Here is a 17,062-nt window from a genome sequence, read left to right as displayed (position 1 = left end):
AAGCCGCAAGTGGGAAAATATGAGGGGCTTTCAAGAGTCCAGTATATATATATATAGTTCACGACAAAGAATTTATTTTACATCAAAAGGAGTTAATATTTTTGAAATTATTTCTTCAATTTATTTAGAGATAATATTTTTTCTCATAAAAATTTTTAGATAACATTTAGCTGAACAGATTAAGAATTTGAAAAATCTTGTATTAGCAACAATTTGTTCTTAATCTGATCGAACATTCAAATCCGAAATGAGTCTGAAATAATCTAGAATTTGTATATACAAAATTATTGTCGTAGCGGACTAATAACAGATTTTTAATTAAAATTTTTCACCTGACTAAATCCGAATTCATCGTTACATTCAGTTTTCTTATATTTCGGACTATTTTCTGATTAAGAGTTTTATGCGGACTGACTATTGAATTTGTGTGTATTAATTACGGATTTTTCGAACTCATTTCGGACTGAATTTTATATACTAATCATTTTTGTTTTTCTAATTTTACATAAACTGTAGTTGTATCTATTAATTATTCGTTTGATTGTAAATCTTCATAAGGTATGTCACTAGGATCACAATCAATAAAATGATAATTATTTTTAATTGTCAAATTTTGATTCGAATAGAAACAATGGATGAGCATTTTATTGAAGTGGGATGATAGCATAGTTTTTGATGACAAATTCGTTGTAGGATCTCTTGAAGCACTGGAAATCTACGACGTGCGTATCTGTAAAGATAATGACTCTAGTCTCCCAGAGCTGCTCTCTTTATACTCTTATCCCCACTCCTTATCATTACCCCCACCTCTCATTTTTGCTCCCACCCTTGATGATACTTTCTTCACAACATTATTGCTAATTAATAATATAAGAAGATGATATCGATCATTCCGAGTCAAGGATTAAATAAAAACATTATTCTTTACGTTTCAATGGCACAGACATCCTCTTCAGAAACTGAAAGTTTATTACAAAATATAAAAAAATTTTGGTATAAAAAAAACTGACTGGTATAGAAAACCTACTTTTTCTGAACGAATAATAAATTATGATTCACAGCATCCTATCACTCAAAAAATTGCTATTATTTATAACTTAATTGACAGAGCAGTAAAACTTTCAAATAAAAAATTTTATTCAAAAAACATTGAATACGTTAAAAAAGTTCTTCTACGCAATAAATACCCCACTGACTTTATAGACAAATACATTAACAAACGTACTTGATCTATAAAGTCCAATACTCAAAAAAACGATGCAAATAATATTTTATACAAACGAACGCCCAAAGTCTTTTTACCGTATATGTTCCTAATTTATATGAAAAAACGTCTTCAATGCTTAGTAATTATAATATTTTAACGATTCCTACAAATAACAATGCTATGAGTCATAATTTGATCAGAAAGGGTAAGGACAAAAACAAAAAAAACAGAAGTAACTAATGTTGTTTATAAATTAAATTGCAAAAAATTGTACCGCATCTTATGTTGGTGAAACAAAGAGAATGGTGGGGGTTCACATTAATGAAAATAAAAAATCAAAAGTTGGTGTCACTGCTACTCATAGAGATTCTAAAAAGCATGATTTTGACTGGTATAACTTTTCAATTCTTGACAGAGAATTAAATGAAAACAAACGCTTGATATCCGAAATGATTCATATTAATCTGCAAAAGAAATGCAATAAACAAAAAAGATGACACTCAAAATCTCAGTAATTGTTACTTCCATTTTCTCAATGACAGAAAATATTCATAACTTTTATCCCTGTCTAATAATACCTTGACGTTTCTCTATTTACATTATTGAAATAAGGTCAATGAACCTAATTTCACTCAACGCTTCTTCATACAACTTTGTAATTGATCAGTGTCTATTAGCAATCGTGTCAATTGAGACGTTTAATCACTTTTAAATTTACTTATTCAAAAAAAGTTTTTTTTTTCATTTTTTTAAAGGTAAATTTAGTCATTTAATTTTATTTTTTTATAAGAAATATTTTTTTTCTACAAATGTGTTAAAATTTTATAAAAAATTTTTTTTTTATATTTTGTAATAAACTTTCAGTTTCTGAAGGGGGATGGCTGTGCCATTGAAACGTAAAGAATAATGTTTTTATTTAATCCTTGACTCGGAATGATCGATATCATCTTCTTATATTATTAAATACTACCGAGTGAGAGAATCAAAATTTTATTATTATTGCTAATTGTTGTGTATTAAATAATTCGATCATGAATAATTAAACTGTTGTATTGTCAGGAAAATTTTCAAATTTGTTTCACAACCGTAGAGGCTTGTTTAAGGAATTAATTTTGTTTGTAGAAATGTACAACAGCTAATGGTGCGGCGATAATCTTTAGTTATTGCTGAAAAATTTTCGATCATAACGTAATCGGATTTTTCTTTACATCCAAACTAATACAAATCATTTTCAGATTATTTTCGTACTTTTTTTCCAAAATGATATCTATTCGGAAGTAATCTGCAATCAGTACGAAATTTTAACCATATATTTCCCCCTCGAAAATGACCAGCTTCTGGAGGTTCATACCTGATCTGATTACTCATGAAATATGCAAAACTAGGTACATTTATAGAATAAAAAGGAGAGAAGGGGGATTTTATATTTAATCCTAAAGCGTGCATACGGCACGATCGGTAACAAAATAATACAGTATGTGCTTTGGTCCTGTCGAGGGTTGTGTTTTTTTTTACTTTTTATAATGACATTTCATTCGTAGTTGTTAAGCTTTCATACGTGACGATCGACAACATTGTTCTGGTCAGCAAACCCACTTCTCATGGGGATGATGATGATGATGACGATATATATAGGGATACGTCGTATATATGTCGCGTGGCGGCTGTGTGCCAGATTCCATCCCATTGTGACGCCCTTTCGTTATGCTAATTTTTATGCAGCGCTTCAATTGGCGGGAACATGTGCGCGCAAAAAAAAAAAAGCGCCGACAGGAAACTTGCAATTGCTTTGTCCCTTTTTTTTCATGCCACACACTTAATTGACCAAAACTGCTTTTGCGAAAAGTTTTATCGATCTTATCTTATATAAAAAAAAAGAGGGGGAATATTAATCTTCACATTATTGACTGCTAATGAAAAAAATTTATTATCATATTACATAGAGAAGGAGGGTCCTTCTTTATACAAACATGTAATCACAGTTTACATCGGTTCTGAATTATTTTGTTTAATTTCAAGAATTGATAATTTAAAAAATATTTTTCTGAACAGCGGGAATCGAACTGCATCTCGATGCAATTTTTGGAACAATTTTTATATATTACATAACAATTATTTGGAAAGTAATTACTGATTCGTAATTTAGAATGATTTAACTTTAAATGATGATTTTTTTTGAAGAATTTCCGGTACACCCAATATAAAGGTGTGGTCATTATATGGACCCCATAAGTTTTGCGCACGCGTGTAACCACCTCATGGCAGATGGCACGGGCCTCAGCAATGAACATCTGCCGAAATACTCGCTTAGCGTGAAACCATATAACATAAAAGTCGTGTAACTCGTATGGGGGAAATAACCTCTCTCTCTCTCTCTCTTTCTCCTCCCTGCTTCGATCATAGAGTTTTTAGCCCCCATGGGTAGTTTTTTAAAGGTTGAAAGCCTCGACGGAAACCTGTTGTTGCCGGGTGGTATTAGTATAGTTGTCTGGCTCGTGCCTAAACTGCCACCTTGACACCACCACATCACCGGTTGAAACCATGTCAAACTCGAGAAAAGATACACAAAAGTTTATTTTCAACCCCTTTTTCTTTTTTTCTTTTTTGCAAAATATATCCGTCTATTTCAATTTAACGTTTTTACCTTATGCTTTTTCACTTCGCTCTTCGAAAACCATTTCATTTTAGTTTCATAAAACTCTTCAACTGTATAATCATAAACGCTATATAGGTATATAAAAAAAAATATATGACTATTTTTTTTATATTTCTACTTTTTATGATATTTTTTTTTTTTTTATTAACCGATCGCACAGTGTTCTTTTACCAAAAAGACAAATTACAGTGGAACCTCGATTATCCGAACTAATCTAGGCAAGGCCGGGTTCGGATAATCGAAAATTCGGATAATAGAGATTTTAATTTTTTTTTATAATTAAAGTAAAAAAAAAATACAGTTGAACTATATATTTAACTTAATATTAAATATAAATAAGTATATACATACAGTGCCGCTCAGTAGATTTTGCCCACTCTACAGAATTTTGGGCGTTGCAAAAAGTTTTATATTTTTGTTTCTAATAAAGATAAAATAATAAACAATGACTTTTTTTTAAAGCTTATATCCTCTACTTTTAGAATATCTAAAAATTTAATAAAAAATTTTTTTTTTAAACAATTGACCATATCTTTGTTAAAAATTATCGTATAACAATTTTCAAAAAAGCGTTTTAAAGGTGATAAAATTACCTTTCCAATGATATATGTGAAAATAAAATGTGATGATTTGTTATGAAAATATATCAGTTTAAAAATTTACAAAAAAAAAAATGGAAAATTTTGTTAATTAATAATAGCAATTAAGCAATGAAAAAAAAATTTTTTTTTATTAAATTTTTAGATATTCTAAAAGTAGAGGATATAAGCTTTAAAAAAAGTCATTGTTTATTATTTTATCTTTATTAGAAACAAAAATATAAAACTTTTTGCAACGCCCAAAATTCTGTAGAGTGGGCAAAATCTACTGAGCGGCAGTGTATATGTAAATATATATATAAATTAATAATATATTAAAAACTCAGAAAATTTGGAAATTTTTAAGATTTTTTTTTGGCATAAATTTGGTTATTTTGCTTTGAAAGATAGCATCTATTCGTTTTTTAGATGCCAAATCACGCATTCTTCTCAGAAATGAATGAATGATAAAATAAATAGAGAAAATAAAATTTAAAATTCGAGAGACGAAAATATAGTTCGGATAATAGAAGTTCGGATAAAATGTTTTTCGGTTCGGATAATAGAGGTTCCACTGTACATGAACTTATAATTAAATTAAATACAAGATATTTAATTAAATCATAAGGGAAATTATAATTTGTATATATCTAAATAAAACGTCACAATGCAAATTTGAATTATATATTAAAGTCATAAATTGGTACATTAATAATTAATTTAATACACAATGTGAGATTTGTTTATTATTAAGATACCACTACAATTGCATTGCTTATTAATAGCATTTGAATACAATTTAGGTCATCTGTTGCATTGTGACAGCAAATAGAAACATAACATCAAGTAATCAATTGATTCTAATGCTCCTCCTAACGGTGAAGAGGTATATATATATATATACATGTATATATAGAAAGGGGTGGAAATATATTGGGTGAATTGGTGAAAAATACTCAAGAGAATCAACAAGCCCGTTTGAATGAAGAAAAAAGAACACCCAACACTTTTCATTCAACTGACATATAGCGGTGAATCGACCAATTTGATTGGCATGCGAGTAGGATCTACGTGTGTGTATATATATGTATATAGTGAAGCAGCTGCCGAGTTTCCAGATCGATGCAGCTGTCCTACCCGTAGTTCCTGAATCCCAATCCTGATTCTGGTTTCCATGTCTCGCCGCGTATGAAAGTACCTAAGGCTTAATTGGATCCGTTCGAGTCTATAAAACACTTTTCCTAACAAATAGTTATTTAGTTTGATACAACATTCACTCCTTTTAATTATTAGTAAGGTATACACTGAAAAAAAATGTTGCCGAGAAATTCAACTACCATTGGGTAGTTTACTAGAAAGTAGTTAAAATGACTACTTTTTTAGTTAATCTAATCATGTTCATGTAGTTAACGTAACTATTTTTAAGAAGTTAATAAGTAATAGTTGATTTTACGTAAATATGTAGTTAATGTACAGCTACAGGTTGGTAGTAAAATTAACTTTCTTAAGGTAGTAAAAACAAGTGGAATTGTAGTCAACTCAAAATTTGAAGAGTAGTAAATCCAACTACTATATTCACCAGGTATATGAAATGTAGTAAAAGGAATTATTTTCTTTAATTAATATAACTGCTTTTTGAGTAGTAAATTTTTTTATTAATTTCTATGATTTTATAGGTCTAAATAAAATGCTTGTTGTAGAATTAACAAGTCGTCTATAATTAAAACTACTACTTTAAGTAGTAGATTTTTACTATTTTAATTAATTCGATAAACTTAAAGAAGATTTTTGATGTAGAATTTACAAATCGTTTCCAGTTAAAACTACTATACTTTAAGTACTCTCTAAATCTGAATCAGTAGAAATTTTACTAATTCAATCAGTACTTTTCATTTTAACTGAAGTTTCAGTTATTTTTTGAAATTTATTAATATATAATTAGTGAATATGCAAGCAATAGAAAATAACTTATGTAAATCAGTAATTTGTATAGAACATAACCTTTAAAATTAATTATTAAATCAGTAGATTTTGTGGCCGCCGCCATATATTTATATTACTGATTCAATCAGTAATTGATATTTTACTAATTGAATCAGTAAATTTCTACTAATTGTCAGTTGCTCAATTCTCGCTATGGCAATGAGTAGATTTCTACTGATAATCAGTAAAATATTACTGATTCAGATTTAGAGAGTAGTAGATATTAATTCAATAAGCTTGAAAAACGTTTTTGATGTAAAATTTAGAAATCGTTTCCAATTAAAACTACTATTTTCAGTAGTAGCTTTTACTACTTAAAGTGGTTCAATAGGCTTTAAGAACATTTTTGTTGTAGAATTAAAAAAATCCTTTGCAATTAAAACTATCACTTTAAGTAGTAGATTTTACTGCACTATGCAATTGAACAACTTATAATATAATTAAAAGATGAAAAATTTACAAGTCAAAACTTAAAAAGGATAGTTATAACAACTAATAAAAATAGTAAAAATGACTACTTTAAATAGTTAAATTACCAATTGGACAAGCAGAAAGTAGTCTTCGAGTAGTTTGCAGACTTTAAGTAGTAAAATCTACTACTTACATCTTGAGTTGTTTTAACATTTTTAAATTGAGTTAATACAATCACAAAATGTAATTCTACCAATTACATTTTTAATTGGTTTAACTATTTTTATATAGTTAATAGAACCGTTTAAATTAAAATAAGTTGCAACGCTTATTTTAATACCTTATAATTTTCTGTGATAGTAATTGAAAATATAAAATTAGAAATTAAAAAAATTAAAAGGAACATTAAATGCCTTATTTTATAAAAATTCTATTGCTGCGGTTTATTTCTAGGGTATAAAGATACTTCTAACTTGATTTTTCGTGGATTTAAAATATCTTAACAAATAATTTCTTGATGACTTTTTACAAGATTTTGCCAAACTTTTCAATGGTATTCGTTATTACTAATTCCTTTGTCTGAGTACATTTTCATGTTTCTCTTATCCTGATTAACCACATATCTTTGTTATGTTGCCTTAAAAAATACTAAGTAATGGTTTTCCAAGGGTTTGAAATAATTCAAGAAAAAAATACCAAAAATATTCTTCCATGCTTTGTGTCCAGGGTAAAAGCATTTTTGTCTCGATTCGTGGTACACGAAAAAGGATAAAAAAAAACCAAAATTCAATAAAAAAAAAAAATACTAAAAATGTATTACCATTGTTCATACAGCATTAATTTTATTAAAAACTATAAAAAATGTATTGCCGCTCTTTCTATTATTTTGATCAACAGCAAAAATGAGTCAAGTAGGACCATGGAAAACATTCATGAGTAAGGGCGGTACACTGAAATATAAATATTTTGATTATTAATAAATTACAAATAACAAGTTTATTAGATAAGACATAATTTTCTATATAATGATGACGTACTTAAACCAAATGGGGGGACAAAAAATTCCACAGCCTTAGTTCCAGTTGATTTACCATAACGATTCACAGTTTTCACTCGAAACTGATGACGTTCTCCTTCACGTAATTTCTTGATGCGACAAGTAACCCTATTACCACTTAGAATACGAAATTCATTCCAGGAGGTACCGTCTTTTTTTTCAACAATATATTCTATTATGTCCTCATTAAAGGGTGGACTCCATTTTAACAGAAGTTCATCAATTTTATTCCCTCGTGTGACGGTTAAAGACGTCGGGTTCTTCGGTTTACGTGATTTTACTTTTTTTTTTTTTTTTTTAAAAAAAGAACATTATTAAAAAATATTACTTTGAGTTAGCGACTATTCGCTAGTAATCAGCGAATGGTCGCTATTTAATTAGCCTAGAGTATAAAGAGAAATGAATATAATTGTAATATTAAGAAATTATTTTCAATAAAACATTATCGATAATCACCTTTTCTTATTTTTCTCGCGTTATATTTTTCCTTCTTGACAGACATTGTTTGTTTATCCGCTAAAAAAAATCCCACACAAGAAAATCCAACACGTTTTTTTGAACTCATATTTCGATCAGTTATGGTGGCAGTGAAATTTCAATACAATTTTAAATTGCGCCCTCTATAAAAGAAAAATATTGATATTATTTAATGTTACAAACAAATTTCGTAACTATTAAAAATTTTCAATTTTAAATAAAAATTTAGATGCAAATTTTTAAGTAGAAAAAAAGTAAAAACCATTACAAAATTTTTATTATTTTGTAATAAATGTAAAATAATTACGGATTAGAAAAAAATGTTCAAGGACTCAGTAAATGATACAAAAGTTTTGAATGTTCACCGAAAAAAAAATCCTCTTGTTTCAAGAGGATTCCTCTTATTTCAATGCATATTTTCCTCTAGTATATGCTGCAAAAGGATGTCCTCTAGATTTAAGAGGATTGTCCTCTATATGTAAAATTATTCCTTTTAATTTAAGAGGATACTCTTATTTTAAGAGGAAAATATCATCTTAAAAAGAAGTCTGAAATAATAAAATTGCAATCATCTAATTTGTATGTCATAGATATAATCTATAAAATTAAAAGGAATAAAATTTGTTATTCCATGATTTACATCTATTTGAGTATATAAATAAATTGAAATTGATTTTAATTTTTTTGAATAAATCAACTAAATTTATTTTTAATAATATTTTTATGCGCAAAACATATAATTCATTAAATTTGAAAATTTATTTTAAATAAATTTTTTAAATAAAATTAAAATAAATAAAAATCGTAATAAAATAAATTTTTAAATAGCATAACCTCAAAATTATTTAAATTTTCTTAAAAATTACTTTTAAAAATTTCTTTTACCTACAAAAATAGGTACGTATTGTGTAAGTTGCAACTCTATCAAAATATTTAAAAGATTATTATCCATTTTGGTTTATTCCCCTTTTTTTCACACAGAAATTAAAACTTTTTCACGCATGATATGCGATTTATGACGCGACATAAATGATATGACGCAATCATCTTTACGCATGAGCGACTTTTTACGCGGGAAATCCTCTTAGAATTTAGAGGAATATTCTTAAATATAGAAGATTATTCTAAATTCTAAGAGTATTATTTTTATTCTAAAAAGATTATTCTGAATATAAGAGGAATGCTCTAGAATAGTCCTTTTGTTTCGATCCTCTTGAAATTAGAGGAAAATATTCTCATTTAAAGAGTAATACTCTTGTTTTAAGAATAAAATTCAAGAGGATTCTGTAAGAGGAATTTTCCTCTGAATACAAGAATATTTTTTTTCGATGTTCAAATGAATGAAAAAATTATAAATTGAATTTCTAATATAAGAACCTCTCACCCTTTTCTAATCAAAAATTTTAAATACTTTTTTGGTATATAAAAAATAAAGTTATAAGATATTAAAATAAGCTGCAACGCTTATTATTTTAATCCAATTTTGCTTATTTTAATACCAAAATGTATATTAAAATAAGCAAAATTGAATTAAAATAATCAGCTTATTTTAATGCCTTTTAATTTTCTGTGTATAAAACACTTACCGAATATAACTGTATTGTTCGTAGTCCAAGGAAAGGAGAGAAAGCTCTGAATATAGTTGACAATAAATTTTTCCGTGAATTTTTACTCTATGCTTTACTTCTCGTGGCACATATCAGACTGAATGTATAATTTTTTGTTCTGAATTCTACAAAGGAAGTAGACAAAGTGAACTTTAAATTAAAACTCAAAAATCTCTTGAAAAAATACACAGTTTAAGCTTTGCAGTCGTCATTGGAACTGAACTCTATCAACTCCCGCGCTATGTTAGGCTTCAAGGTCGAAAACGCCCATTGTAAGAAAACATGAATCATAACGGGTTTCTGACTTCTTCGATTCTTCTAGAACCACGAAATTTTATGTTTTAGCCATAAAGTTGGGTTTACAATAAGTGCGTCGGACGTGGACGTGTACCTAATGAGAGAGAGGTGTATAGATGTATATCGCCATACTCCTCTTTCTTATTAGGTCCACGTCCGACGAGCTTATGCTGATTCTATACAACTGCGCGAGTGGTCTGCATTTCCGTTACTTTTTTTTAAATATATATACACTGAGAGAAGAAAAGCACAGAATCCGTACTGTGACGAACGCCGGTCGTGTAAAATGGGTGTCAGTATCCGTTCTTTAGTTTTGTTCAGTTGCGGTGTCGTTCATAGAGCGGCAGCGGTGTGAATTAAGTTATACGGAATCTGTTTCAAAGCGACCGACAGATACTGTACTTCAGAACAGTTCATATCTGTGTACAGTACACTGAGAGAAGAAAAGCACGGAATCTGAAATGGAGAAGTTCAGCATCTGTACACCAAGTTGAACGCAGCAGCAGCGTCACTGTGTGATTGATGCCGTACAATGGATGTTGTGCCTGGCTTGAGTATCTGTCTGTCGTTATGAGACAGATTCCGTATAATTTAGTTCACACCGCTGCCGCTCTGCTAGAGCTTAGTATCTGAACTATGAACGACACCAACTGAACAAAACTAAAGAACGGATACTGACACCCATTTTACACGGCCGGCGTTCATCACAGTACGGATTCTGTGCTTTTCTTCTCTTAGTGTATCTATACTCAAGCCATTCATTTCACATTTTAGTACGGCATCTATCACACAGTGACGCTGCTGCTGCGCTCAACTTGGTGTACAGATGTTGAACTTCTCCATTTTAGATTCCGTGCTTTTCTTCTCTCAGTGTAGATATAGTTAAATATCGGAATCGTCACGGAAAAGCGGACCGCTCGCTCATTTTTCGGTGAGTGTAGAATCAGCATTATTGTGGAACCAACTTTAAGTCCAATGGCAACGTTTGTAAGCTAACGTGAAAGTGTACGTGCTGATGTCCCAATGTTCTGCCCATTGTAGAACCGACTTTATATTCGACTACAATGCATTGCGGTATAATTAAGGAATGCCACAAACCTTTCTTGTTTCTTAATATCCGTGTAAAAAGAATCGTCTGGAACGTCTAGAGTCAAACCTGACGCAAACCCAGTTCTGGTGCTGCTGGCCAGAAGTAATACACTCGAAATCTATATTACAACTTACTCAGTCATGATTATACAGATTTAAGAAAAATACTAATGGTTTCAAAATTCTACTCCAGAATTATTTTTTTTGGACCTACTATTATTGTTCAAAATTATTAACGGATTAATCAATTGTCTATCGATATTGTCAAGCATAAATTTTATTGTTCCTTCAAAAGGTTTAAGAAATCAAAAACTGTTCAGAGTTAAATTCAATAAATTTAACTATTTAGACAACAGTGTTATTAACAGAATTTGTATTAGAGATAACGAGCACTGTCACGCGTTAGACTTCTTTGGTATATCTTTAGGCAAATTCACAAACGACCTATGAAAATTAATTTTGTATTAGTCTATAAGTCACCTATACATGATTTCGTCATTCTATGATTACATTCATTATATCTTCTTATAATATTAAGTGCTTTTGCACTAAAGGGCATTTTTAACTTTTTATTTGTAAGCCCGTACATTGTAATTAAATAAAATAAATAAATAAATCTGAATCAGTAGAAATTTTACTAATTCAATCAGTACTTTTCATTTTAACTGAAGTTTCAGTTATTTTTTGAAATTTACTAATATAATTGAGGCTCCCAATTCAAGAACCGGTCGTGCACACTGTTTTAGCCATAGCGGGCGACCGATTCTTGAATTTGAAGCCTCAATTAGTGAATATGCGCAAGCAATAGAAAATAACTTATGTAAATCAGTAATTTCACAGAAAAATAAAAAGGCATTAAAATAAGCGTTGCAGCTTATTTTAATACCTTATAATTTTCTGTGTTGTATATAACATAACCTTTAAAATTAACTATTAAATCAGTAGATTTTGTGGCCGCCGCCATATATTTATATTATTGATTCAATCAGTAATTGATATTTTACTAATTGAATCAGTAAATTTCTACTAATTGTCAGTTGCTCAATTCTCGCTATGTCAATTAGTAGATTACTATACTGCTAATCAGTAAAATATGACTGATTCAGATTTAGAGAATAGATAATTTTTTTTTTTCATTTAATTTAAGCTTACAAATAAAATTAATAATATAAATTAAGAATGAAAAATATAATTCGTCAATGACTGATTCATTGTGTGCGTCCTCCCTCAAAAAGGTGATATATACGAAAGGGTTGATTCTTTTTTTTTTCCTCGAAATATAAGCGGCGGCCTTTGATTAAACGAGTTATGGGGTTACAGATTCGCTACGGAAAATGTATTTCACGCAATATTGTATCATTGTCCGCGATGTACTAGACTATATATACATATATATATATATATATATATATATAGTGGTACATATGATGGTGCAGCTGTTGCCATTCTCAAAATATATATATACGTTTAGTAGGCACCGATCCAAGCGAGAGAAATTGATCAAAAGGGAATCGTGCAAAGGCAACCCTCTAGGCCTATTTCGATCAAAATATTAAATAGCAGAACCCCCGAGTGTTGGAGAGCTAACAATGGAACTTCTCAGCAGACACGTGCCCTGGCTATGGGAATAATATCGGCAACGGTCACGTGCCCCTGATCTACAGGGTGTTCGTTCAATAAACACTTTTATTATATACAATCAAATCCCTTTTATACGCATACTATATAGACTGAAATTTCATTTTTAAGGTTCACACAAGATGAAATCTCTTTCTGTGAATTTGTCCGATATGTTCCTTAATTGATTTACTCAAATAAAGCGATGATCAATTTATTTTGACACGTTGGTACATACTTTTAGTTGTGTCAATATATATGATGATTAAATGTTCTAAATGTAAGAAATTCTTTTGTTGAATTTTTATAATGATTTTGGTTTACTCTGAATATAGGGTTAGCTAAATAAAATCGTCCTGACTAAACAGTTAAATGGACTAAAATGTAAAGGATTTATACAATAATTTTTAATTTTAATTTATTTATATTATATTTATACATATGTATTATAATACAGTCAATTTTTTTATAATTATTTTTCTAACATTTTTATTAAAGAAATTCAACTCTGTACAAGAATTTCATATTCTCTGTAAGGAATTTCTTTTCCATCGAATGGGATGTAGAGAACCTTGTGACTAGGATGTACCTGTATATAAAAGAGTGAAATGAAGAAATAATTAATTTTTATTTAATCAAAAAAAAAAATTAATTTAAAAATATTACCTTTCCGGCAGTAAGAACTCCGTTATGATAAACTCGTCCAGTATAAAGAGTCTCTCCATTTGATGTCCTACCAGATTCCACTGCTCCATGTGGTATGAATCCATTATGAGAATGAATCCAATGAAAATCAGCTGGCATTAGCACCTGGTTTCCGAAGCATATACGCTTATTGAATATTATTGCAATTGACATGAATATTAATTAACACAAAATTAACTAAATCTATATTAATTTATGTTTGTCATAACAAAAATATTATAATTCAAAAAAACAAATTCAGTATTTTAATTATTCATCTTTTTTTTTTTTGTGAAAAACAGAAATGATTTCGCAAACATATTTATCGATATAATGAATCAGCTTGCCATATGGGATCTTATCTATATAACGTTCATAAGATAATAATTTCAGATAATCGTTATTAAAATATTTAATTATATAAAAATCTATGAAGTCAGTGTTATAAATAATTTTGTGAAATTGGATAATAAATTTTTTTTATCTATTTCCATTTACTTGTTAAATAAGTAAATAATAAAAGAACAATAATGATAAAAATAATAAAATAGTAATATTTACTATTATTTGCCGCTAAAGGCGAATCTAGATTCTTTCTAAGAACCAACAGACATAACCTCAAAATGTAAAGGTTTTGGACATAATCTTGAAATTGAAGGTTGACAATATAGATATTTAAAAACATAAATCGGGCTTTTGAAAATTTATACCTCAAAATCATGCATCAAGTGTTCCCTTCCCCCATGACAAACATAAGCGACACCATGTTCCGGTTTGACCTTCGCAGGGATGACATCATTTTGGAACATGGCACGTCCTACGACTATGTTAGAACCATCGAGATCCCTACCAACTGAGACCATTCCTGGCACACAGTAACGTGCTCCTGTGTATCTGACCCATTTGTATCCTGAAACATGAATCCGTTCGTACATGCGGTACGATTAGAGAAACATATACACACAGTATTCGACTTGAATTTACATTCATCATGCTTCTATTGATCAATAATTGCATCAAATTGTGAATGAACAAATTGCTATTTATTTTTCACATATTTTCAGTTTTATTAAGTTTTCTTCATTTTAACTATATATTTCCATGATTTTCGCTAACAAAAATAAAAATATTATTTTTGAAACAATGAGAAATTTAATTTTTGATTTATTAAGATAATTATAGTTTTTAAAAAATTGTTTCTTATAATAAAATTTTATACAATTTTTTTTTTAGATTAATATAACCTGATGTGTATTTAACAAAAACACACAAAAATAAACTTTATTGATTTAAGACAATTTCATTTCCGATATTTAATTTTCAAAAACGATTTTCAGTTTATTTTACTACGTACTCTTTTTTTTTTTATCTTTATCACTCTGTAAATACGAGTAATTAAAACCCGCATATATGGTCTTTTAAACATTTATAAAACACAGTCAAGGAATTTTGACTTTTTCAGAAAAGAATACACTTACAAAAGCATAGAATAACATATATATATATAAAAGAAGATAAAAAAAAGCAAAAAGTTATTGAATATTTTCTTTTTATTTTCTATATCTATTTTTTTTAACATATAGAAAAATATTAAATACTATTTGCTTTGAAATGGTTTATCTTTTATCTGTTGGATCACGTGATATATTTGATGTCGTAATGTTATTGAAAAATACATTGCAAACGAGTGTACTTCAAAGGCCTTGCAACAAGTGCCTAGAGAAATATTCTCGTTGAAGAAAAACTTTTATTTTCTTTCTTTAGCCATATATATATATATATATATATATACTTTGAATCGTCTGCTCAAAACTTTCTCCAATATTACATGATAGATAAATATTTTCAATTTTTCATTCTTTGGATTTTTTTTAATATATTTTTTTCTTTAATAAATTTAAGATTTTCAAATTACTCCTTTATTTATATTTTCAATGATTTTAAATCAAAAATTAATTTTAAATGAATGCTCCATTCAAATTGGAATTTCATCATCTAAATAAAAATTTTATTAAAAATTTATTGTAAAAAAAAATAAAAAAAAATAATTAAAATATGTTAAAGTAATTCTAATAGTTATTATAGTTTTACAATAATGAATAATAATTCGCTAATAAATAAGTTTGCAAGTGCGAGTAGGAGTATATTTAAAATAAAAAAAAAACTTTCAGTCGTTTATTATATATATATATATATATATATATATTTCATTCGTATAAACTTTCATAAATAATATCCACTTAATGCAAGCGATTCAATTTAAATTACAATACATGTTTTAATTACATTTTCAAATTTATGAGCTAAAAAGAAATGAAATTTTATATTAACTCACCAGGCATGATTTTTATATTTCTGGTACTCACTTATACCTCCTACTTTGAACGTCACTTTAAAACTGGTGCCTTATCAGACTGTGCTCACCATTTTATGATATTCAAGACAACACTTTTTATACATTCCCAATGACTAATTGTTGTAAAAACATTTACAAAAAAAATATCTCTATGCCATATATATATATATTATTATATCTGATTAAATATAATGAATCAAATGTTTAAATATATATATTTGTATTCACGGGTGACTACACAAATTTATATCAATATATATGTGTAAGGGAATAATATTTTTTAGTTTCATAGAGTTTAATTTTTATCATCGGAATTTTCAATTATATATATATTACAATAATTATTGAAATGTAAATGTTAAAATAAGTAATGCATAGTACACAGAAAAATCTAGTCTCATTTTTGTTACATCTCAAAATGAGCCAATGCTAATCGATATCGACAGTGGCGCCACCAACTTGGCTAATTTTTGTTGCACTTCAAAATGAGTAACGTTCGCTACTCATTTTGAGACCAAGTTTTTTCTGTGTAACAGTTACCATAGCAACCGTTTCCATAGCAACCGTTTCTATAGCAACCGTTTCTATAGCAACCGTTACCTTAGCGACTGTTTCCATAGCAACCGTTTCCATAGCGACCGTTTCCATAGCAACCGTTACCTTAGCGACTGTTTCCATAGCAACCTTTACCTTAGAGACCGTTTCCATAGCAACCGTTTCTATAGCAACCGTTACCTTAGCGACTGTTTCCATAGCAACCGTTTCCATAGCGACCGTTTCCATAGCAACCGTTACCTTAGCGACTGTTTCCATAGCAACCTTTACCTTAGAGACCGTTTCCATAGCAACCGTTTCTATAGCAACCGTTACCTTAGCGACTGTTTCCATAGCAACCGTTTCCATAGCGACCGTTTCCATAGCAACCGTTTCTATAGCAACCGTTTCTATAGCAACCGTTACCTTAGCGACTGTTTCCATAGCAACCGTTTCCATAGCGACCGTTTCCATAGCAACCGTTTCTATAGCAACCGTTACCTTAGCGA

General features: G+C 28.9%; 2 protein-coding genes across 2 annotated transcripts; both read right to left on the bottom strand.

Annotated features, from left to right (window-relative positions):
- Window positions 1–7,630: 7,630 nt before the first annotated feature.
- LOC127284519 (twitchin-like) lies at window positions 7,631–10,239 on the bottom strand. Its single transcript, XM_051309994.1, has 4 exons — window positions 9,956–10,239; window positions 8,349–8,512; window positions 7,873–8,172; window positions 7,631–7,785 (listed from the first exon to the last, which is right to left on the bottom strand). The coding sequence occupies exons 2-4, from the start codon at window positions 8,455–8,457 to the stop codon at window positions 7,766–7,768; spliced, it is 429 nt and encodes a 142-aa protein (XP_051165951.1). The 5' UTR covers window positions 8,458–8,512; window positions 9,956–10,239; the 3' UTR covers window positions 7,631–7,765.
- Window positions 10,240–13,380: 3,141 nt separating this feature from the next.
- LOC127284518 (uncharacterized) lies at window positions 13,381–16,118 on the bottom strand. The gene is made up of 4 exons (XM_051309993.1): window positions 15,999–16,118; window positions 14,374–14,573; window positions 13,646–13,789; window positions 13,381–13,568 (listed from the first exon to the last, which is right to left on the bottom strand). The coding sequence occupies exons 1-4, from the start codon at window positions 16,003–16,005 to the stop codon at window positions 13,482–13,484; spliced, it is 438 nt and encodes a 145-aa protein (XP_051165950.1). The 5' UTR covers window positions 16,006–16,118; the 3' UTR covers window positions 13,381–13,481.
- Window positions 16,119–17,062: the final 944 nt, after the last annotated feature.

The sequence above is a fragment of the Leptopilina boulardi genome, unplaced genomic scaffold (assembly GCF_019393585.1).
Source record: "Leptopilina boulardi isolate dan_hultmark-lab unplaced genomic scaffold, ZJU_Lbou_2.1 LbouV2_325, whole genome shotgun sequence".
NCBI classification, from domain to species: Eukaryota; Metazoa; Arthropoda; class Insecta; order Hymenoptera; family Figitidae; genus Leptopilina; species Leptopilina boulardi.
The sequence above is the reverse complement of the archived record's forward strand: the minus strand, read 5'-3'. Positions and strand labels throughout refer to the sequence as shown.